The 25,515-nt window shown below is 42.6% G+C and overlaps 1 protein-coding gene and 1 long non-coding RNA gene across 3 annotated transcripts; one reads left to right on the top strand and one right to left on the bottom strand.

The window, feature by feature from the left end:
* Window positions 1-5,750: 5,750 nt before the first annotated feature.
* Window positions 5,751-24,735, bottom strand: LOC121170291. 2 transcript variants are annotated; one of them, XR_005885942.1, is made up of 6 exons: window positions 23,915-24,735; window positions 21,279-21,483; window positions 16,468-16,602; window positions 10,150-10,284; window positions 6,659-6,804; window positions 5,751-5,946 (listed from the first exon to the last, which is right to left on the bottom strand). It is a non-coding gene; the product is annotated as an uncharacterized LOC121170291 (long non-coding RNA). The 2 variants fall into 2 exon arrangements; XR_005885941.1 differs by lacking the exon at window positions 5,751-5,946 and having other exon boundaries at window positions 6,000-6,804.
* Window positions 9,024-20,959, top strand: KRT222 (keratin 222). The gene is made up of 6 exons (XM_041001361.1): window positions 9,024-9,119; window positions 16,591-16,719; window positions 17,965-18,185; window positions 19,748-19,824; window positions 20,053-20,188; window positions 20,561-20,959. The coding sequence occupies exons 1-6, from the start codon at window positions 9,024-9,026 to the stop codon at window positions 20,787-20,789; spliced, it is 888 nt and encodes a 295-aa protein (XP_040857295.1). The 3' UTR covers window positions 20,790-20,959.
* Window positions 24,736-25,515: the final 780 nt, after the last annotated feature.

Below are 25,515 nucleotides of genomic sequence, written 5' to 3'. Positions count from 1 at the left end.
CCAAAGAGCACAATGTTACAGACTGTAGTGTGTAAGAAATCAGGAACTGTGAAATCCTGGGCCAGAAGATGAATTATGCACAGTTATATCTTGCTACCAGATTACTTTTCAGAGCTAGTTTGAAACTCAATAATTGCCAACCATCCAAAGGTAATATAGCTCGACTATCAAAGGAACCATACCAAATCATGCAAATGAAAAATGGATGGATAGACTCTGTCCCACTCACTCTCACAAACTAAGACTGAGGATGTAGTGTTGGCTTCAGTGACCATCTTACAGAATGTGCCTCTAGTCCTGTGACACCTTAGCAAGGCTTCCAAGATGATGATGGATGATGATGATCTTTTAAACTAAGAACTACAGACCTGAGTATTTTTCCTAAGTATTCAAAGTAATTTAGTAGACATAAAAAGACTGTCTCCATGTAAAAAAGATATACAGTCAAGTTGTAATTAAGTTACCTTAAATCAAATCATTGCTGGTATACCATAAGAGCATCTTCAAGCAAACCCAGGCCCACACCCGAGAGGAAAGGCAATGGTTCCACCCTAATTGTGCAGCGTAATCCCAGGGAAAGCAACTCCTCTCCTAATCACATCTCTACAAGATCAAAGCAAACTTGAACCTTGCAGTAGACATTTCTAGTGTTCAAACCGATTTTAAAGAGACATTGAACCATATTCAATCTCATTTTAAGATGGACATAAAGTGAATTAAAGATTGTCTACTTTGACACTCATTTATTTGTTCAAAAGCCTTAGGGAGGCATAAGAAATTGGTGGAAAGATGACTTAAAAGCAGTGTCTAAAGAAATAGAACATGTGCATTCTTTGTGGTATAGCGATTAAGCCACAACCTGAAGTTCTGGCCATCCATATTGGCACCAGTTCAAGTCCTGGTTGCTCCACTGCCCATTCAGCTCCCTATTAAGGCCCTGATAAAGCAATGGAAGATAACCCGGGCACTTGGGCTATTGCCTTCCATGAGGGAAACCCAGAAGCAGATCCTCAAGTACTAGGACCTCTGCCACCCTGTGGAAAACCCGGTCTGAGATCTTGGCTCCTTGCTTTGGCTCGACCCAGGCCTGGCCATTGTGGGCATTTGGGGAGTGAACCCAGAAATGTAAGAGCTCTTCTCTCTTCTTCCAAAATAAATATAAATAAATCATTTTTAAAGAAAGTTATCTTGGTCTTGTGCTATGGCAGAGCAGACTACAGCCATGACACTGGGAATCCATACCTAAGCACTGATTGCAGCACCAGCTGCTTCTTCTCTGATCCAGCTCACTGCTCGTGCCTCTGAGAGAGCAGCTGAAGATGGCCCACATATCTGCACTCCTGCCACACACATGGAAGACCCAGATGGAGTTCTTGGCTTCATTTCTTCTGACTGACCCATCCCTGGCTATTGCAGCCAACTGAGGAGCAAACCAGTACATGGAAGACCTCTGCATGTTACCTTTCTCTGTAAGACTCTGCTTTTCAAATAAGTAAGAAATAAAAAGAGGAAAAGGGATCCACACATATACACTGTACAAATACTTGTTAACCTACTCTGGAAGCTTCATAGAAATCAAAGCACTTAAGGTGGGATCTTTTGTGTCTGGCTTGTTTGGCTTATGTGACCTAGTCAAGGCACCTGTACATCATGCATGTATCAATACATCACTGCTTGCCAAGGCTGGATAATCTCCCCTTTTATGTGAAAACACTAAGTCCTCTTCAAGAACACCTCCCTTGTGGCACTGCCCACTCTCTGCCTGGAATGGCAGCAGCTGCAGCAGGTCAGTGCCTGGCTCATTTTGACCTCCCTCAGGAATCCCAGCCCACCGCCCACAGCCAACACTCAGAAAGGACCCTCTACAGGAGGGATGGGTGTGGCAATAGCATTTCCTGTCCCTCCTCTGTGTCAATGCCTGCACCCCAATTGTAACATAGTTTTACAAATGTTACCATTAGGGAAAGTAGAGACAGGATTTGGAGGGAGTTCCCTGTACTATTTCTTAGGACAGAATAGCCAGTCATCTCAAAACAGCAAGCTTAGTAACAAATGAGAAAGGCTCTTCAACCAATGATATGTGTGTGCTAGAAGGCATGAATCATGGTTACAAAACAACATAAGGAAAAAGACAACCCAGGAGGAAAGAACTCCAAGGGCATTCAGGGGACAGTTTGGGCAATATTAAGCAGTGTCAGGAGGCTAAGAATTGGTGTGCAGGGCAGAAAGTTCAAGATAGGATTGAAGATAGGATCAATAAATGTGCAAAGGCTCAGACTTTCTGGAATGAACTAAGATGGTGGCGGTGGCTGAGACCAGGTCTGGAACAAATAATAGAAGACACCAGGATCGATGTCATAATAAGAGTAGGTTTGGGGACCAGTGGAGTGTTTCAGAGACAGGAAGAGCTAATGAAAGACCTGTCAGGTTAGGGGGGGTAAGGTTCTTAGGACCCAACAAAGATCTCTCCTCCAGAGATCAGAAAAGATGAATAAACACTGTATCCCAAGTGCACTAGTAGACAGGGGCACAGTTTCTACATAGGTACAATAATGTCAAAGACTGAGACTTAATTAAAATCCTCCAAGGAGCCAGTGTTGTGGCTGTGGCATAGCGAGTAAAGCCAACATCCTATGTAGGCACCAGTTCCTGTCTTGGCTACTTTGATTTCCATGCAGTTTCCGGTTAATGCTCTGGGAAAAGCAGCAGAGGATAATCATCGTAGGAAGCCCAAAGGAAGCTCCTGCCTACTAATTTTGGCCTAATCCAGTACCAGCCATAACAGCCATTCGAGGAGTAAACAGACAATAGATCTCTCCGTGTTTTTTCCCTCTCTATCTATAACTCTGACTTTCAAATAAAATAAAGTCTTTTTTTTAATCCTCCAGAGAAAGGAAATTGAATTCTGAGCAATTTTGTTAGATGCGTATAGCTTGCAAAGTTAATGAGATAATGTGAGCTATGTAACACATAGGAGCCATGTGCAATTGCCATTCTATATAGCTTCACCCTCTAGCCAGAGCCCTTTCCAACCATAAGCATCTGTGCCTGTTGGACTGCAGGAAACCAGAGAGGAAGTGGCAGTACCATGAATGATGCCAGAAAAAAAAAATAATAACACAGAACCCAAAGTCAAAATTTTTCATCAGCGAAGTAGCCTCACTTTTTATCCTTCAGTTACAGCTAAGAATGCATTCAGTACCTGCCAGGGTCAAAACTGCATGTGTGATGTGCCTTGCTTAATCACACCATGCAAAAGGCATGAGCAGCACAAATGGAGATGGGTGTAAGCTTTCCTCACAAGCACCAAACACAAGCTGAAAACTGCTGACAAGCATCCCAACCCAAAACTCAAAGACCTTTGTCCAATTGTACTCTTGTGTGATGCCTGAAATACAAAATTAGACATCATATAGAGACATACTCTCATAAATAAAAAAAAAATTCAATGATATAGAAAAAAGGGACCAATTCATTAAAGACTTCTCACGTATCAATTTTTTTAAGTTAAAAAAAATCCTTTATTTGCTAAGTATGCATCTACAGTCGTATTAAAGTGAATGCTCAATTAAAAGAGTCACAATATTCTAAGCTGCTATACAAACTGCATTTTGCAAACTAAATAGCATCCATTCTCTATGAGATGACTGTCTAAAATTAGAAGATCAGTTGGATGGATTTTTTCTGCCAAAAGAAGAGATTTAGGTCCATTACAACCCAGAAACAAAGTCATTTAAATCTAAATTTGTGGTGCCATCAGTAAAAACGGCTCACCACATTGAGAGTGCATTCATGAATTAAGGCTTTTCATCACTGTATACAAGATTAAGTATTTTAAATGGTCAAATGCCCAAATACATTACATACAAATTAATGCATTGCTTTCCTTTCAATATTTCTCTTCTTCAAGGCAAAACATCAATTCTTTTTTAAAATTCTGCTCATTATTTATTTCTGTTTTACTTGAATAGCAGAAAGATACAGAGAGAAATCTTCCATCTATTAGCTAACCCCAAATGCCCACAAAAGCCAATGGGCCAGGATGAAACAATGAGCCAGGAACCCAACCTGGGTCTCCTTCCTGTGCCCATTGCCTGCTCATCACTACCCCCTGGTGTCCACTTGTTAATTCTCTATCCCAGTAGGCTCAGTAGGCAGCCAGAACCTACTGGGCTCTCTTCTCTTTCCCAAAGTTACAGTTTGGGAAGCAAGACCCCATCCTCCTAAATACTAGTTCCCTGTGTCTGGAGCAGGCTATACTGGGGAGTCCTCTCCCTCGGGCCCTCCTCTGGCCCTGGCCCTGGTATTTGATTTCACATGTAGTGATAAAATGCACTATGTTAATTCCTGGGTCTGCTCTCTCTGACATGGCATGGTGTGATCCAGGTCCATCCATGCTGTAGCACACGGCAGGTGCTTCTTCTTAAGAGTGCACTCATTTCTGGATGTGGGGAAAAGGGAATCCTACTCCATTGCTGGTGGGGCTGCAGGTTGGTACAGCCTCTATGGAAATCAGTATGGAGAACACTCAAACATCTCAAAATCTGCATACCATATGATGCAGCAATAGCACTCCTAGGAATATATCCAAAACACCTGTTACACAAGAAACCAACATGCACCCCTATGTTCATAGCAGCACAATCAGTAATTGCAAAAACATGGAAGCAACCAAAATGCTCATCAGCAGAAGACTGGATAAGAAAGCTATGGATCATCTACTCCTTGGAATACTACTCAGCTATTAAAAAAAAAAAAATGTAGTTCTTTGTGGCAAAATGGGCCCAACTGGAAACCATAATGCTAAGGGAAATGAGCCAATCCCAAAAGGTTAGATACCATACGTTTGCCTTAATTTAAGATGAAATGATGTCAATATGAAAAATAGCACTTGTAAAATGTAATATTATCTCAATCTCAAACAACCTATTTCATATGCAATCAAATATTGTGAAGTACCCAACAAACCAACAATCAAAGTGAGTCAGACTGCTTATGATCTACTTCAAAGAATTGTAAAACCTAATATACTTTTAATTCCCTATTCTGTAATGGGGTGGGAGAGGGGAGAAATCTTCCATCACCCTAGAAGGTGTGAGGAAAACATGAAATATTAGTTACTCCTCACTAGGGCATTGAGGATTTCTCTGCACACCCTTCCTAAAACTGTTCTGCAACTAAACTGTTGACATATGTCTTGTTGGAGTTATAAGCCAGTCTAGACTACCCGAAAAAATAGCCAGGTTCAGCAAAATTATGCTTCAATGCTATAAAAGGCTAAATATTATAATGAAAATAGACACAAGTCAGCTGAATAGTAATCTATAGCCATTTTAAGATGTATAGAACCCATTGTATATAAACTAAAATTGAAATGTCAATGAAGTAGTCACAGGATGTGGTTAAGAACTTGCATTTATTTTTAACATATTGGTTACTCAATACTATGTCAATTAATTCCATAACATTATAAATTGTTGCTGATGTTACGTTGGAGCTTTTAATTGATCGGGATGATACTCTGCCGGCTCTACCTTCAGACCAGAGAAGGTCTCCCTAAGAAGCTGTTAAACTTATCTGGACAATAAGATGCTGGACTCTATACTTAGTATATGTTTGCAATGAAGGAATCTCAACTGAACTTGCACTGTGGCAATGCAACAAGATGGAGGAATCCACCATGGGGGGAGGATTAGGGGAGGGGTGGGGGGAATCCCAGTGCCTATAAAACTGTGTCACATAATGCAATATGTAATTAAATAAATAAATAAATAAATAACCTTAAAAAAAAGAGTGCACTCACTTCTATGATGATATCTCACGTTTCTTTTATTCATTTGTCCACTCTGACAGGAAGGTAAGTTCCCTGGCTGTTGTGACTCCATGCAGCCGTGAACACAGGAATGCAGAAATCTTCACAAGATGCTGACTTCATCTCCCTTGGGTCTAAACACAAAAGAAAACTTTCTAAGTCACACAGTAAGTTTTTGGTTTATCTATTTACTTACTTTGAGAGGAAGCTGGTTCACCTCAATAGTTGGGGCTGGGTCAGATCAAAACCAGCAGCCAAGACCTCAATCCAAACCTCCCAAGTGGCTGGCAGGAACCCAGCAACTTGAGCCACCACTGCTACTTCCCAGGGTGCACATTTTCAGGAAGCCAGAAATTGAACCCCAGTGCTCTGAGAGGGGATGGTGACATTTTAGTCATTTGGCCCAAAGGCCTGTCCTAGTGGTTCTGTTTTTAATTTCTGTAGGAACCTCCACACTGTTTTCCCCGATGGCTGCCCATTCCCATCCGCGGTGTTCCAGTCTTCCCTTTGCTCATTGTCAACACTTGCCGTCTCTTATTGTTTGGATAAGAACCATCCTAAAAGCTGAGGTGACATTGCCCTGGCAATCTCAAGTGGTGCTGAGCACTTTTCCCAATATGTGCTGGTCATTTTTTTGTCTGTTTAGATCCTTTTCCCATTTCTTAATTTGGAGTATGACTTATTTGGTTTTCTGCTACTGAGTGGGAAGACTTTGTTTATGTGCTAGGTATTAGTCCCTTATCAGATCCATGCTTTGTGAATCTTTCTTTGCTGACAGTAGGTTGCCTTTTCACGTTCTTGGATCTCTTTGCTGGGCAGAAGCTTCTGAGCTTGATGTGGTCTTACACTTTATCTGCTTTTGCAGCCAGGACTTTTGGCATGGTATCCAAAGCCATCATTGCCAAGGCAAATGTCCAGGAGCTCTTCCTCCTCTACGTCTTCTCGGAGGCTTGTGGTTTCAGATCTTATCCATTCTGCATTGATTTTTGCTCCTGGGGTAAGACAAAGATCTGATTTCATTCTCTTTCGCATTCAAATTCAGCTTTCCCAGTACTGTTTATTAAAGAGAGCACTGAGGACAGACTGCCCCTACAAAGCTTACAACATGTCAAGTGGGGTCACTACAGAGATGTATCCAGGTTGTCCAGAGAAAGCTATTAATCCTCTGTACCAGGACAATTCCACTTGGGCCATGGCCACAGACACTCTAGCTCATCACTGCCTCCCTACAACTTCACTATCTAGTCCAAGAAATGATTCCATAGTCTTCTTCTCCATCACCTCTCCTCAGAGTCAGTGCCCTTCCTCTGATGTGCTTAGAACCAGGCAGAGCTCTGCCCCACCCCCATCACACCATCATCTCATTGCATCTCATTGCTCAGAAGGTGGTGAGCCTTGTGTAACTACTAGCCTGTGTCTTCTCATCTCTACAGGCTACAAAATGGCAGGGGGTTGTGGAGGTCAGATAGGACAACAGGGGCCCAGGTGCCTTTCTTTATTGAAATATTTATTTATTTATTTATTTATTTATTTATAAATAAATAAGGCAGATTTACAGAGAGAAGGAGAGACAGAAAGAGCTTCCATCTACTGGTTCACTCCCCAAGTAGCCACAACAGCCTGGGCTAGGCTGATCCAAGGCCAGGAGCCTGGAGCTTCTTCTGGGTCTCCTGCACAGGTGCAAGGTTCCAAGACTTTGGGCCATCCTCTGCCAGAAGCAGGAGGCTGAATGGGAAGTGGAGCAGCCAGAACATGAACTGGGGCTCATGTGAGACGCTGGTGGTTGCAAGGTGAGGATTCAGCTGCTAGGTCACCGTATCAGGCCTCCAAGGTGCCTTTCTTAAGTTAGCAGTGGCATAAGTGTCACCCCAAGTGGGAGTTGTCACATAGACTGCATGTTTAATGAAGAAATAGCTCCACAAAGAAGGGACCCCTGCTCCACTAGGACAATGTGGTTCAATTTCTTCTACTTTTTCTAAGATTTATATATATATAGTTATATAGTTATGTATATACAGTTTTATATATATACTATATGAGCAAGATGGAGAGAGAACTCTTCCATCCACTGGTCCACTTCCCAGATAGCTACAACTGCCGAGGTTGTACCATTATGAAGCCAGGAGCCAGGCGCTTCTTCTGGATCTCCCATGCAGGAGCAGGGGCCCAAGGACTTGGGCAATCCTCCACTGCTTTCCTAGGCCATTAGCAGTGACTTGGATTTGGAAGTAGAGCAGCCAGAAGTCGAAATGCAATTTGGGATGCTGGTGATGCAAGCAGAGGCTTGACCTTATGTATCGCAATGCCAGCCCCTATTTCCGTTTTTCAAAGGACTTTATGCTAGATATGTGTTTGCAAGGAACGAATCTCAACTGAACTTGAACTGTGGTTATGCAACAAGGTGGAGGAATCCACCATGGGGGGAGGGGTATGGGAGGGGTGGGGGGAATCCCCAGTGCCTATAAAACTGTATCACATAATACAATGTTAACAACAACAACAAAAAAAAAAGCACTGTAAGCATTAACTGGATACACTCAGGCTCTGTCGCCATAGCCTCCTCTGTGCTACAACTTCAGAGTCACATCCAGCTCTGCTGTCAGGCCGTCAGCCTGCCAGGAGCTTTTGAGAGAAAAGGGCTGCAGTTCATGACAATGGCCCACTTAATCAGACAAGAACTTTTTCTAATGACTGTCACAATAGTCAGGATTTATGGCATGATCTAATGACCTACCTCCCTCTTTGTTTTTAAAGAACCCAAATGGTGAAAATAGCTGTGAAAGAAATTCTCACAGTTATCTTGGGAGAAGTGAAACATAATTTTCTCTATTTTATGCCCCCATTTTCTTTTTACAAAATGAATTAGCCTTTTTTTTTTTTCTTTTACCTAAAGGGCTCCCTTTCACAGACTATTGTCAGAAATGCTGGATTTTTTTTTTCTTTTCCTTCCTGGAGCATCTGTCTCTTCTTATTTCCACGACGATAGGAGCAAGGAGTTTACCATCTGTTTCAAGAATGGATTCAAAGCACAGAAATTTCCCCCAGGGCCTCTGAAAACGGAGCGCTGCCTCTTTAAGGCTCCGTGGAGCTCGGGGCTTCTCCGGACGCCGCTGAGGACGACGACGCCAAAGACGCAGGCAGGGCTGGCTCTGCCGCAGCGACTCAGCCCCTCCGCGAGGTTCAGTTAGCCCAGGTGGAGGATGGGAAAAGAATGGAACTGTCCCAGCTCCTCAATGAGATCAGGGCAAACTATGAAAAGCTCCTCACCAGCAATCAGATAGAGACCGTGCTGGCCACCAGGATCCAGGTAATGACCTCTCACAGACAGGCACCCTGCAACCTCAGGAGACAGGCAGTGCCTGCCCCATTGCTGCCCCAGCCCCTCGGAGGTACAGTATTTCCTTTTCAGTGCAGCGCCTACTGGGGAAGGGATTCCGGCCTCACTGTGTGTGTGGCCAGGGGACAGGGGGGAGCTGCTGTGCCGGTTCTGTTTGATGGTCCGGAAGGAGGTGCTGAGTGGTGCATTCGATTTGTATTTAAGTGATGAGGTTGTTATCATCCATAAAACCTGGGGTCAGCCTAGAGCAAAATGGTGCCTACTGGAACCTCTTCTAAGATGTTCCCCAGCAAGGGAGCATCTCGGGTACCCTTCAGGGAGTGATCGGATGTGGTTATTTATAGGGATGATTTCAATGACAGACAGAAAGCATGATGGGCATGCACAGTTTCCTGGAGATAAAGCTAAGGAACATTTCAAAGGTTTTTTTTTTTTTAATCATCTTTCTGAAGAGTTCAGCTTTATCCTAGATTGTTACAAATAGAAGCCAACCAAGTGTGTGGATGTGGCATTCAGAAACGGTAACAGAAATTGGTGACGACCCTCCCCTCAGTTTACAGGCTTTTCCTTTTGCATTAGTATTTACTTCCAATGACAAGCTTGCAATATTGAAGTATTTTTAAAGCAAAGGAAAGCCAGTTTACAGACGAACTAAATTCTAGCATACAGACTTTCACAGTGACAAACATCACCATTAGCAATTAATTGAGGTCTCAAGCCTTTAGAAACAAATTCACAAATATTTGAGAAGCAAAGATTCTGAAATTGAAGGTGTTATTATGGGTCTACTTGTCAAATTTGAGTTGAACTTTATTTCAAGCACCCAAACCTAGCAAAAAGTTTACTTAAGAACTTTGTCAAATATATATATGTGTGTATATATGTATCTACATATATGCGTATGTGTATGTGTATATATATATACGTATACATATATATTTATTGCTAGGAAATCATAGATCTTTATTCCATTAGCAGCTCCTTTTTAAGAATATTGTACCTTTTGGCTCTGGGTAACACTTCAGTCCTCATAAAGAATTCTAGATTAAGCAAAGTCACTGGGTTGTCTTACTGAGGTATCGGAATGGTTGACTCATCTTTTACAAAGAGAAGGACGTAGAACAGATGGCAATTTCTGAAAATGAGAAACCACATAAGCGTTTTATTTTGCAATAGAAGAAATACAAGTTTAGTTTGTAAATCACAATGCTGAAATGAAAAAATGCAAATGAAAGAGTAAGGCTATAGTCAGGTTTGTTTAGAGTGTTTTGTAACAAAAGACTACATTAGTGATCTTTTATGCATAATACAGAATGTCATTTGGCATAAATTCACTAAAAGTCTATCAGATTATTAGTTTCAGTTACCGACTGCCCTCCTAACAGATACCCTACAGTGAACTAAAATAACCCTCTGTATTCTCTCCCATGATTCAGCAGGTTGACCAGGCTCTCCCGCTACCTGTGATGCTGGCTGAAGCACAGTCACCTTAGGCCATGACTGGGCTGAAAGAGCCAAGGGGGTTCACTCGTGATTGGCCCTAGATAGGGGAACTGCTGGGAGACTGGCTTGGATGGGAGAGATAGCTGGGCCTGTTTCTCTCTCACTCCGGGGCCTGCTCCCATCTGCCCTATTTCCCCATCAGGATATCCCAGCTGCTGCTGCTGCTTTTTCTCCTTCTTTTCCTCCTCCTCCTTCTTCTTCTCCTTCTTTTTCTTTAATATTTATTTATCTTTATTTATTTGAAAGGTAGAGAGAAGGAGAGAAGAAGGAAAGAGAGACAGAGATACCTTCTATTTGCTGGTTCATTCCACAAATGGTTGCAACAGCCAGAACAGTGCCTTTAAGAAGCCAGGAGCCAGGTGCTTCTTCCAGGTCGCCCATGTGTGTACAGAGGCCCAAGGACTTGGGCCATCCTCTGCTGCTCTCCCATGCCATCAGCAGGCATCTGGACTGAAATTGGAACAGCTGGGATTCAAACCAGTGTCCATATGGGATGCCCATGCCACAGGCAGAGGTTTAGACTACTATATCATGACACCATCCCCAATATCCAAACTTCTTTACATGTTGTCCCAGTGCCCACAAAAGCATAGAAAGGAAGTTTTCAGGACTTCCTGAGACCCAGGCACAGCCCTGGCACAGTATCATTTCAGCCACATGCTAACCTGTTACAGCAAGACACAGGTGAGTCCAGGGTGATCCCAGAGAGGAACCACACAGGAACAGGCGCTTGGGCAGCTGTGATTCACTTGCGGGGAGTGGGGGGATGTCACCCTGGAAGTCCAGCTACTACACAGGGCCTAACTGCTAATCTCATTCTCAAATCCAAAAGCTCAATAGATGCCAGCATATTCATGTTAGAGTGTTTCAAAATTTCTGCATTCTCTTGTAACTTCCTTGGCACCTGTTGCTTGCTGCCAAGTGACAAGAAATCCAAAAGACATGTATAAATTTTATTTTTTTTTTTTAAGATTCATCTATTGATTTGAGAGAACTGCGGAGGAGAGAAAGAAAGACAGAAAGATCATCCATCTGATGGTTCGCTCCCCACAAGACCACCATTGCCAGATAAAGGCCTGACCAAAGGCAGGAGCCAGGAGCTTTTCCCAGGTCTCCCAAGTAAATGAATTTTTTTCCTATAATATCTCGTCCCTAATTTTATTCATAGATTTTCATTGGTTCTAGTTTCCTTCTAGAAAAAAATACTATATGATCAAATTAAATTTATAACTTTTTAATGTCTTTTTATAAGCACATTGAGAAAAGTTATATTATTTTTGTTTCAAAATACTGATCAGCTGTATGTATTGGTCCAGCTATTCTTGGGGCAAAATGTCAAAAATTTTGCCTGCAAGTACATTCTTTTAATTCCTGCATCAGCATTAAAACATTTAATGGTGGGGACTCAGCACTGTGGCATAGCACACGAGTCCTCTGTGTGCAACGCCAGCATCCCATATGAGTACTGGCTCAAGTCCTGGCTGATTCACTTCCAAGCCATCTACTTGCCTGTGGCCTGGGAAAGCAGTGGAGGATGGTTCTATGTCTTGGGCCCCTGTACCCATTTGAGAAATCCAGAAGCTCCTGGCTCCTGGCTTCAAACTGGCCTAGCTCAGAGCAGCACAGCCATTTGGGGAATGAACCAATGTATGGACAATCTCTCTCTCTCTCTCCTCTTCCTATAAAACCTGCTTTCAAATAAAAAGAAATAAATATTAAAAACACACTTGATAATCATTTTAAAATATTCTCATTTCTTTTTTTTTTTATTTTGACAATCTTTCCATAGTTAATTAGGGTAAAAAGGTTCAAGGGCTACAGGAAAATGGGTAAGACAATTATTTTTTCCATATTGTTTCCTTCATGTTAAAAGGGGGGTATTAAGGGAGATGGCCCACCCAATTTCCCACCCACCCCAGGTCCCGGATGTAGGGTATGCTCTGAGGTTCTTGCTCAAGTGGTTTTGACATTCCAACAGTTATGAACCGCTGCCAATCTTGCCACTCCAAGCACTATGAGGTCTTTGAGGATTCCACTGATTGACACAGTCCATCATAGAGTTTCTGTTTGCCCCGTTTTTCACTGCCAAGATATAGCTGAGATGGTTGGTTTACCTGTTCTGTCTTCCATCTTTTCTTGGTTAGGGTTCTGAGTCTGCAATTTCAATTGGGGAGATCCCCAAAGAAACTTTGTCTGAGGTGTTCTCGGACCTGATTCTTGTATGTGCTAGCAAGTACAGGGCCTGGCACAATCCATCGCCCCAATCAGCTGGTGGTTGCAATTGCTGAGTTGGTTCTGTTTTCACTCCTGACTTCCACTGGAACCAATGGGTGTTGCAGTCCAGCCTGGTGCTGCCCAGCACATACTCAGCCCTCGCATGAACCAGTGGGACCTGCAGCCTAGTTAGAGCGACCCGCAAAAACCCCCACCAGGCCCATCCCCTTCCCTGGTTTGCCAGTATGTGCAGCAGTAGTCCACTCTGTCCCACACCCCATTCCACCCCAGGCGCTGTCCTAGTTTTCATGCCCTCACGTGGAAGTGGTAACCCAAGAGAGAGGAGCCCACTATTTCCCTCCCAGGCCTCTCCCACTCCCAGATTATGCACTCTCCAGATAGTTCTGTGGTTTGACTTGACAGAACTAGCCCCCAGTGCCAGCTTCTGCCAGCTGATGCTGCAGCTAAGCCCAAACAACCCTCACCCACTCTAATTTTGTTTGCGCCAGTAGGAATAATCAGCCCAACCTGGCTTTTCCCTGATCTAATCCACATGAGGCACACAGGTGTTGTAGCCCTGCCTAGTCTGGTCTGCCCCCATCCCAGCTCATGCTCTCCAGTGGGAGTAGCTGTCCAGCAAAGGAACCCTCCCTTATTCCCCTGCTGGCTCTGACCCCTCCCTTCCTTGTTCTCACGCTTGCTGGATGGGTGCTGTGGTCCCTTCCGGTACAGGCAACCTCACCCTGGCATTCCGTATTGTGTACTAGTCTTTGTTGAGACCGAACCTGGCTCAACCCACACTGTTCTGGTGCCTGGATTTGCCAGTGGATGATGTGGACAGATTCAGCCCAGTCTTCCTCCGACCCCTGCCAATTGTATGCAAGTGGGAAACTTTCCATGGCCTGTTCTGGGCTGTTTCTTGCACTGACCTGCAGGGTCTGTGTCCTGCCAGAGGAGTTGCCCAGGCTCCTCCATCAGAACCTCTCCCAATGCCAGGTTTCACGCTTACCAGTGGGTCCATGAGCCAGCCCTACTCAGTCCACCTCCTGTCCTAGCAGGAACAGTGGCTTTTCCTGACTGGCCTTCAACCCAAGCTGGTTCTTGCTGTTGGATGTTTCAGCCCAGCCATGGTTTGTCCATATCCACATATGGCTCACACATGGCTCAGTAGGGGTTTGAGACCTAGCCTAGTCCATCGCACATCTATCCCAGTCCTCAAGGACACCAGAGGGTGTTGGGATCTGTCCCAGCTTGGTCCATCCAATCTCAGTCCACACTTGTGCCAAGGGAGACTACAACTGTATCCAGATCAGAACACAGCCTCCATTCCAGGTCACACGTTCTTGGTGGGAACCTCAACCCAGCTAGAGTTGTCCCCTTTGCTCCCCAACCGGGCCTGTTCCCAGCCATAGATCATGCGCATGCCAGTGGTTGCTCTGACTCAGCTTGGCACATCCCCTCACCTGTTCTGACCTCTGCCTTAGACACTGTGTCTTAGCGTCCCTGACTCACGCAGATCAGTAGGTGTAACAACCTAGCTCGGCATGACCTGTGCTCCATCCTGGTCTCTAGTTTTGCTTGTGGGCTAAGGTTTGCTCAATCCTGCCTGATCTACCCCGTACCATTACCAGTTGACACATTTGCCAGCTGTTGGAGCTACTTTGCCCAGCCTTTCAAACCCCCAGGTCTGGACCACATGTTCACCAGTTGGAGCTATGACTCTCTATGGGAGTTTCCCAAGTTCCTCCACTTGATCCACTCCCAGACCCAGTTCTCATACATGCCATTGGGTATAGACCAGTGCCCGGCACATTCTGGCCTTCCATTTGGCCTTGTATGAGCTGGTGAGTATTGCAGCCCGGCCTACCCCACTTCCTATTCAGGATGCACATTCGGGTGCTGCTGCCTTGACCAGTCCAGACTATTGGCGGTTCCTTTACCTGTGATTGATGGCAGGCTCCTTGGTCACACCTAGCTTAGTCCATCACCACCCCAACTCTTAAGCTAACCAGTGGGGCTAGAATTTCCACAGGGTTTGGCCCACACATCCCACAGAATTTACCCCCGGTTATGGTTCTTGAGTGCTAGTTAATGTAATGGCTTGCTTAATGTGACACTTCTCCTGATCCATCATCATATCAGGTAACATGATATAATTCTGCAGGACAAGCCCCAAGCCTTAGCTTTTGCATGGACTGGTATTTGGTGGTCAGCACTGTTTAGTGATTATAAGTTTTACAAAGGAAGAGTTACTGCCAATGGGAATCTTTACGAATGCTTCACGTCCTAGAAGCACAGTGAGTTCAACCTGGAGCTAACTAAGCAGTGACTCAAAGAAACAAAACCCCAGAGCTCCCTGGCCAGGCGGCCAGCAGGCGGAGCCTGGCACCAAATGGTACACTGACAGTTCACCACGTGCACATGGTGGCTGTCGTCTGGGATCCAGGCATGAGACACCCAATCCTGAGACCCACCAGCAGCCGGGAGGCTCCTGGAAGTTTAAACTCCCAGGCCCAAGGTCGCGCCTCTCCCCAATCTCATTCACCGCCCAATGAAGGCAGAAGTTGGGTCCCCGACCTTCCCAGTCATGGAGACCTCACCCCTCAGTGTACTCACCCCGAAGGGAGCAGCCCCCGGGGCCCAGTCAGACCCAGGGACAGCTCACCACGTGCACGTGGTGGCTGTCCAATATTCTCATTTCTTAAGATGAAGCCATTTTTTTCTTACTACCCCAGATACACAATAGTAATGTGCTTTCTAAAATGGCTAATCAACAGTGGATTGTCTTAATACAGTCAATTTTAGAACTTTAATGCCTGTGATCACTTCATTCTCTAATTAACACAGGCATACTTTGGAAAAACAACAGCTTCAGCTTCAGACCGCTGTGAGAAGCTGTAATAATGCAATTCCCAGCACTATTTGCACCCTGTTCACACACCTGCCCACAGACTTGATCAACCTGACACATGTAGCTATTTACCTGCTCCTGTCTACAGGAACCTGTGGGGGCAGGGAGGGTAGATGCTGTGGCACAGTGCTCCTGCTGTCATCCCACATCCCACATCAGGGCACCTGAGGTTGAATCCCACCTTCACTTCTGATGTAGCTTCATGGTCACGCACCCCCTGGCATGCAATAGAGGATGACTCAGGTGTTTAGATTACTGCCAGCCACATGAGACACTTGGACTGTTTCTGGCTCCCAGGGTTACTCCATTGCAGCTATCTGGGGAGCGACTCAACAGACAGAAGGCTAATCTCTGTCTCTAGGTCTATCTGTCCCTCTCTCTCTGTCCTTCTGCCTTTCAACTAAATAAAATATATATATATATATATTTTAAAGTGACCTTTAAAAAAACAGGGAGTAAATATCCAATCTTTCCTCCTTAATGATCCACAAATAATGGAAACTTAAGAAGCAGAGATCACAAATTCCAGTACTACAAATGGTTTCACTAAAATAGATACTTTTCCATATTTCATGTGTTGTCCTTGCTGGGAAGGACTATGAAATCATCTTACATGGGGGAACCAAGTTGAGAACCCAGCTGACTTTCTCCCATGTTCAACCATCAGTGATCAAGCCTCAGAATACTCACTTGTAATCCAACAATTCAAAGAAAAGATGATTTCATTCCTCTGCTCTTTGTAATTGCTCTGAAACATCTCATTTTCAAGAGCGCTCTTGCTTTTGCTTGTCATTGCTGTTGGCTCTCTTACAGTTAGAAGAAGACCTAAACAAGAAAATGGACAAAGATGAGGAGGCCTTGAGGGCAGCTCAAGCAGAACTCAAGGAAGCCCGACGCCAGTGGCACCACCTGCAGGTGGAAATCGAGTCTCTCCACGCGGTGGTAAGTGCCCTCTCCGAGCAGCTGGCCCTGCACCCTCCAGGTGTTGCTTGGCAACAGGAAAGGGATGGTGTCCATTCACCCACCATGAGAGGCTGACAGCCAAGGCCGCTGGGTCCCATCCCTGTTTCCTGTCCAGTGCCTGTGTGTGACCAACACACAGGGTTTGGCTGGCATGTCCCAGGGCTTCCCTGATCATCTGAGGTGGAAAAAGAGTTTGTTCAGGATTTCAATGCTTAACAGAAGGAGGATCCTTCACTAAAGCTATTGAGCGTTTTTAAAAAGTTATAAGCACTTCCCTAAAATACCTCTTATAAGCAGCTTTCTCTGGCTCTGATAGCTAATCTACTATATTTTCCATGTTTAAAAAAAAATCAGAGTGATAGTAAGTTAATCATACTATAGAGGAATTAATACCGGGTTCCTTTAAAATGTTAGTAATTATAATGTATATGGGCAAATGATGGTTTTTTCCATTCAATTATTGTTTATAGTCATTTCCTATATTCCCAATTGTTATTTTTGCCTTTTGCTTGCTCTACTTCTTATTTGATGAAACAGTAAGCCTTTTACTATAATGTAAATTTAAAATATATGATTTCAAATATTAAAGACACAACAAAGGAGAGATGGAGGTAAGATAGAAGGGAGACAGGAGGAGAGGCGGAGGAAGAAAATATAATTAGATTCATAGAATTGTGTCTATGAACTATAATGAATCTGTTAAAAACTAAAGGTTTTTTTTAAATAAAATGAAAAAATTTATAACAAACTTTCTGGTTAAGTACATACAGATTTTTTTAAATCTATGTACTTAACCGGATCATAAGTAAAGCTGTTGGGGAACATTTCTTGCCTAGGTGAGATCCATTATTGTGATATTTCTAAAAATGCACTTATTTGAGAGGCAGATGTAGACAAAGCTTCCATTGGTGGTCCATTCCCAAATGCCCACAATAGCAGAGGGCTGGTCCAGGCCAAAGCAAGAGGCTAGGAACCCAAACCAGTTCTCCCGCATGGTTGGTGGGAGCCCAACCATGTGAACCAACACTGCTGCCTCCCAGGAACTGCTCGAGTCAAAAGCCAGAACCAGGGATCAAACCCAGGCACACTGATGTGGAACTAGAGCATCTTAACCAGCGTCCCAACTGCTAGACAGCAAGAAAAGTAGCACACAACAGACTGGAGGGAGACACTGCAGGTCAGATTTCATGCCCTGAGTCACTGATGAGGTTCCCTACCAAACAGGAACGGGGCCTTGAGAACTCCCTGCAGGCCAGTGAGCAGCACCACCAGACGCAGCTGCAGGACCTGGAGGCTGTGATCGGAGGCCTGGAAAAAGAGCTGCAGGAGGTCCGGCGTGGTGTGGAGAGGCAGCTGCAGGCACACGAGCTGCTTCTCAACACCAAGATGAGGCTGGAACAGGAGATTGCCACCTACCGCCGCCTCCTGGAAGGGGAGGAAATCAGGTACCTACTTAAGAGTTAGTGGCTAGGGTGGAGGGAGCAGTGACATTTGCCCATGCAAATGGGAAGATTAAACATCCATCATCGCCGAGGTGTCCTGGCCCAGCACTGTCAGGTGGGTGGGTGTGGGTGTGTGTGCAGCCCCTCTCAGGGTGTGTGTGTGTGTGTGTGTGTGTGTGTGTTGCCAAGAACGTGGCAGACACTCTTTCCACCCTTCTAAGATTGGGACCACATGGCCAAAGTCAGCCAGAACTAAGCACAGAGAGCACTGAATTGCCACCAGATTGGACCTTGCTTGACTTTCTCACTTTCTTGAAGGACTATCCTGGGACCCCTCATGCCAGCACCACGAGCTCCCTCTATTATATAGCAGATAGCACAATGATTATTATCACATGAATGTATCACACTGGAAAGTGATACTGTTTGGAGTCATGGTTTGACTTCCAAATGTTCTGATAAGAAAAGGTATTGGTTCACACAGTACCCTAATCGCTGACTAGGTCCTCTCAAGGCACCTACCAAGTCCCCTGGTTTCCATAACAAGAAACCTTTGCTTTCCCTTGAATTCTGTGACACAAGCCTGCAGAAAGTCCTCGCATACACTAACACTTCAAAAAATTTAAAAACAAGCAAAAAGAGAAAGTATGCTCCTTCCTCACTGAGTGATCTCGAGCTCGTTCACTTCCCTAGGTCTGTACACTCTCACCTGGAAAATGCGAACAGTAATTATGCCTCCTTCATAGGGTTCCTGTGAGGATGGGACGAGCCGCTAGTGTTGACACAGTGCTTAAAGCAACATCTGGCATTTGAGCTCAGGGCACTTTAGAAAATGTGGAAAGTGACATCAAAAGATGTTTTAGTTAAAAAACTTGTGAAATCCATGCACACTCATAAGTCCTTTGTAAACATATAGTTACAGTTAGATATAGCATATATGGAACCATATATAACTAAATAAAATATGTTTCTGAATCTTTTTTAATTGCTAAGCATTCATGATGCACATAAAAATATATTTAAAACAAATAATCAGCTGTAAATTTTAACTTCTAATCAAGCAATATATTGATGAATCAGTCTTTGATATTCTTATAATTAACAACCTGAAATGTTTTATAATGCTCTGTTAAACTTATACAGGAAGCCACCAAATTATAGCAAGTAACTCATGTATCTACTACCCTAGACTGAGAAGTAAAATATTTCCAGTGTCACTGAAACTCCACAAACAGCTAGACCACTTCCCATAATCCAGTCTTTCACCTACTTGACCTGACTCCTGAATTTGATGCTCATTCTTCGATTCTTTGCTAGTCAGCAATAGGTACCTATAAGCAATGGATGAAGTTTTTGTGTTCCTTCAACCTTTGTAAAAGTAGCTGTCACTTTCTTTATCACTCCATGTTATCCCGGGAGATTCTTCCACAAAGGAACACAGTAGCACTGTTTCTTTGCATTGTCAAAGGGTATTTCCTTGCATCATATACAATCTATCTGTGCTTGTTTGTTTCAATTATTTGTCCACCGAAATGTTACTCCTATAACATTCTCTCTGATTTCAGATATTATGGTTGTATCCAAGGTGAGAAAAAAGACCAAAAACCTGGCACAAGCAGAGTGGGGTTTGTTTTACCTTCAGGTGAGTGACTGAAGTAACACTTGACCAAAAGAGAGAGAGAGAGAGAAACAAATAAAATTAAAAAAAAAAAAACTTACCCAAAACATTCAATTGCTATTTCTGGGATTTTAAGTAAAATAAGTGCTTTAAAATAGAAACACCTCGCAGTAGCTGAATAAAAGTTTGACATACAACTTCTCTGGGAGCGGTACATCAATGATGTAATATATTATTAATAACATTTCACAGCCATCATAAATGAAATCTCTTTCTCAACAAAACTCCCACAAAAGTATGAGAGTGAAAATGTGGAAACCATGAGCAAACAGGCGACATTAGATGGAAATGTCGTGAAGGAGAGCACGGAAGCGCACGGCACTATTCAGTAAGTGAAGCGACTGTGACCCGCAAGTCCCCGAAAACCCACAGAATGAAGTTAACTGCAATCAGATCATTTCCAAATTTTGCTTTTATAGGAGTTTTATTCTGACAACATAAACACATAGGTAAAATGCAAACCAAAGCAGAAACAATCCTCAGTTCACCAATTTTCTAAAAATCCTAACCAAAATGTGAGAATGTGATAGGAGTCCTATAGCATTCCTTAGAAACTATAATCACACAATTCCTAAAGTATGTAAGCTACAAATCTCGTAAATTTTTCAGTTTCTTTTTCATAACTCTGCCGGGCATGCATCCGGTCTTTTTTTTTTTTTAATTGATTTGTCATATTGAAAAACCTGTTTTCTCATTTCAGGACCGAGAAGGTAGACGAAATGATCAAAGAGTGGGAAGGCTCTTTCTTTAAAGATAACCCTCGGTTAAGGAAAAAATCCGTTTCTCTTCGATTTGATCTTCACTTAGCAGCCACAGATGAAGGTTGCTTCCAGACTCAGCAGGATAACCTGCCGGATATCGAGGTCAGGCTCATCATGAGGAGATCCTGCAGCATCCCCTCCATCAAGCCTCCGTCCGCAACCACTTAACCCCAAGACCACAGGGGCTCACTTCGAACGTGACATTCACATGGACCAAGGTGGGCACTGCTGAACTCCTTCTGTCCCAAATGGTAAGCCACTAAGTACATGTGGGTGATGTTACCCCATGTGTGGGTCTCTTCAGAGGAGAAAAATATATATACAGTAAGGGACATTCTCTGAATCCATTTATGGATTTTTTTCTTGAGAGGGGAAGCCTAAAAATAAAACCAGATATCACTTTATTTTCTATTTTTATTTATTCTCTAAATAGTTTTTTTTCCCCCTTGAAATTTTATCAGGGACTTTAGTAGGATGCTACCTTAATTACATCCTTGTAACCACACTCAGTAGTTGACTGACGTGAGGAAAAGAATGATTGGGATAGAACTGTATTATGTTAAGATTCACAATGAGTTATCATGATCCACGACTGATGCAAGTTTTAAAAATGTGTTCTACCTGAAAAACGAAAACGGGGGGTAATTGGACACCCACCTTTAGAAGAGAGACTCACTATTCACTCACTCAGGCTTCTTCCTTGAATGAGGAGAAACAGAGGAGGAATTCTTTTCCCTGAGCAATGCTGAATAAGCCACCGAACCCATGACATGATGATCCAACAAGATGAAGTTCAGCTGTATCTCAAAAGATTTTTGTAATCAGTATCTGATTTCCAGAATGACTGCTTTATTCAGAGAACCTTGGGAAAGAAACAGAGGAGAAGGAGGGAGGAAAAGGAGGAAGGAAAGATAAAGGAAATCAGGCCTGCTGCACCTGCACACACACGCACAACTCCAACATGAAAATAAACTGGACCCCTAGTTACGACAGCCACAGGGTCCCCGATCTCCTAGCATCCCCATTCTTCCATGTGTAAAGTCACATGTGACTAGGTTATTTCCTAAGAGCTTCAGATAAGGTACTATGTGAAGTATTATATAAATATCCCTTACAATCATTTATGTCATTAAGATAACAATATTGTTATCTAAGCTAAAAGTATATACCAGATTGGTTTTCAGTTGTTAGAACTGTAATCAATATGGATGGAAAATATATTTGTGCATAAATGGAGATACTGTTCCAGTTTTTTAAACAATAATTTAAGACCTTAAAAGATACCTGTTTGAAAAAAAATAGGTAATTGTAGGCTACTGATTTTTTTCTAAGCAGAAGAAAAAAATGCTTGAGCATAACTCACCAAACTTTTTTCCAGCTTAAGTATCATCTAAGGGCTACTGCTGTGTTGGCATTAGTGTACAGCCTTTAAAATCTCCCTGTCTCTCGCCCTCTGATATATCTGTATCTATATCTATATCAGATATGTCAGGAAAATAACTTGTTTTAAACAGAGGCAAACTATATTAAATCATGTTTAACACAGATACACAGTTTTAAATTTTCTTTTAATTACTTCAGATTCCTTTTGGTTTGACTTATTCTATTTTGTGAAAAGGGATGATTTTGTTTTGTCAACAGCATGTTAAGTGCTTATTCTTGCATAAGCGTCTGACCCTAAAATACACTCTATACATAAATACATCTTAGTCAATATCAGTTAGAGGTTACTGACCTTACTGAAGCATTAGAAATGCAGTTGTATTGCTGTTGTACTAAAGCAACTGTACTCCTCATCGGTGACCACAGGAGCAATGTGTCTAATGCCACCCGCTGCAGTGCTGGGCATCATGAATGTGTGTATGCACCTGCTTGTTACAGTAATTCCGCCTGTGGCTACTGTGTGTCTAACATGTATACTTTAAAATACAGTACTTGAATTTATAACAAAGTTTTATTTGCTTTGGGGCATTTAAAATTAGGATATGAATTTACCACAGTAAATGATACTGCTACAATTTTAAAGATTGAAACATGAACCGAAAACTATATTGTATTTGAGTTTGATATGTAGATGTTTCAGTTCTGATACCTCTGCATAGCTAAGCAAAACAAATTATTAATTGTTCCAATATGGTTGGCTCTCTTGGGGAATAAAGAAAACTATAATAATGGTAGGTAGGTAATAGTATTTAATTTGTTTTACAAAAGAAACATTCATTAAGAGTGGTATGTTGATATTTTATTCTAATTTTAAAAATCAACATCATCCCATAATTTGAGGAAGCCATAAGGAAGCCACCATTCAGAGTGCCACTTCAAGCTCTGGGCTCTGGGCTCAGCAGGCTTATGTATAATCGCTAATCCACGTAATCTTACAAAATGAATAGCATTATTTTTGTTTTCTTTGAAGATAAAAAGTAATATCCTTCAGTCTCTCTAAATTATTTCCAATGCATGCTTCCCAAATCAAACATAAAACCAATGATTCATTCCAATTGCTAATAACCAGATCCAAGGCCTGGCTCTGTCACAGATTAACCTTCACCACACAGAATCACTTTAAATAGACTGAACTCATTTTTCACACTCAAAAACAAAAGGTAAGGTGATGATTGCTAATGATTCCTGACTATGCCTATCTTAAAAATCATTTGAAATAATATTCATATACTCAAATACAGAGTACTATTTGAGAGAAAACTATCACTGAGAATGAAAAATTTGCAAAACTTATAGTTGACAAGGATAAAGAATTTTAAATACAACAGGTGATAAAATGTTTAATTCTTCAGTTTGTGGTCCTCCAAAATTATTCTTTACCAGTAAGTTACCCAATGTGACTTGTTCTACTCTGGTAGTTTTTAAAGTACAAAAATGTCCTCTTAATAAAAAATACTATTTAAGGCACTAAGTTTTGTGATAATTTATTTTTTGGTAATATACAACTAATACTAAATGTAAGCATTTTGAATTGGTTCACTAAAAAGTTTTATCATTTGTCTTTTCATTTGTTTTTAATAATACAGGCTATTTTAAATATTCTTAAATATCATAAGTTTTTAAAAAATCACCTAGATTTGAAAATTGTACATGAAAATTTACTATGATCTAGGTCAAAGTCAAACTTTGGCTAACTAATAGCCATATTTACATTATTCAATTTGTCAGCTCATGAAATCAAACGAAAGCCTGTTCACAGAGAATCCTAAATTGGTCAGTTAAAGCCAGCCTACACATGGATTACCAATGTTCATAGACATCACTACAAATAAAAGTTGTGAAACACCTACCAGGCTTTCCAGGTGTCCATCACATACTTACTGTAGACCACAATGGCAAGATTTTTCTGTAGAAGTTCAGATGGCAAATATTTCAGGCAATTAGGGTGTGCAACTCTGCCCAAGTAGCTGCAAGTAACCATGGTGATGTATAAGTGAAAGGGTGTGGCTACATCCAGATAGAACCTATTTACAAGAACAGGAGGTGGCGCAGATTTGCCCAGGCTGGCCCAGTCCCCTGATGCTCTCACTGGGTAACAAATCTAGTATTCTCCAGTTCATGCCGTATTCATGCACATTCATCCCTCCCCAGACCCTGGGTCAGAACTCATCTCACAAATCCTCAAGGTCATTTGGAGGGCAACCGAGAGGATGGCAAGAAGCAAACCATTCCATAAGACCAAGTCCTCCAGGATTTCTCGGATTCTACAGAACACTCTGAACCACAGGGCTCCAGCATTGCACAACCACTTCTGGCGATAAAAGCTGAATACCCTCCCCTCAACCCCGCCGCAAGAAATGGGGAAAACATTTGTCTAATTTCGAAATGCAAAAAAAAGAAATCACCATTTTACTTATAATCAGACTTTTAGACCTAATTGGCTTTGGTAGAGCTCTTTTCCCTTTTCCTGTCAAAAATGGGAGAAATCCATATAAAAACCCACATCCAAAGAGGCCACGGTGGTGCAGCACATTAAGCCTACACTTGGACATCAGCATCCCAGTGGTTTCTTCCAAGTCCAAGCTCTGTTTTTGATCCAGCTTCCTGCTAATATGCACCCTGGCAGGTGCTGGTCCAAGTACTTGAGTCCTGAACACTTCCCTGGGAGACCAAGATAGAGTTCCTGACCCAGATCTGTCTTGACAAAACCTGGCTGCTGCAGCCATTTGGGAAATGAACCAACAGATACAAGTGCTTTCTCTTTTAAATATTAAGTAAGTTTTTGCAAAAAAAAAAAAAAAACTTCAAAGATACTACAAACACAAGCCATAATGACTTAATGATTTATTCAAAATCTGAATCATAGACCTGTGAAAATCTAATGCCACTACTAACTCTCCATGTGGAAAGAAAAGCACATAAAAATTGTATATAATCTGAAAAGGGCTTACAGACTTCCTAGAGCCAATTCCTGGAATAGCAGGTGTCCAAGAACTTCAGGTTTTTCCTTTTTCTCTATCTTCTCCATGTTGCTTCTCCTTTTCCATAGTTCTTTCTGCCCCTAATTCTGTCCCGCTCACCAGTTTCTTCCCATAGTACCAAGACAACAACCACAAGAAACCTGGGCTTGAAATCTAGTTTAATCTCTTATTAGCCTTTGCTTCTCTCTTTCTCTTTCTTTGTCTCTCTGGATAAGATTTATCTATTTATTTGAAATTCAGAGTCAGCGAGAGGGAGTGATACAAAGATATGTTCCATCCATTGGTCCACTCCCCAAATGCCCACAATGACTGGGACTGGACCAGGCAGAAACTCCATATAAGTCTCCCAAGTGGGCAACAGGGATCCAAGCACATGCGCCATCTTTCATGGCCTTTCCTGGCACACCAGCAGGAAACTGGATCAGAAGTGGAGCAACAGAGACCTGAACCAATGCTTACATGGGATGCCA

The sequence above is a fragment of the Ochotona curzoniae genome, unplaced genomic scaffold (assembly GCF_017591425.1).
Source record: "Ochotona curzoniae isolate NIBS_2020 unplaced genomic scaffold, NIBS_Ocur_1.0 scaffold_2453, whole genome shotgun sequence".
Classification (NCBI taxonomy): Eukaryota; Metazoa; Chordata; class Mammalia; order Lagomorpha; family Ochotonidae; genus Ochotona; species Ochotona curzoniae.
This window is presented reverse-complemented; position numbering and strand designations above follow the sequence as displayed.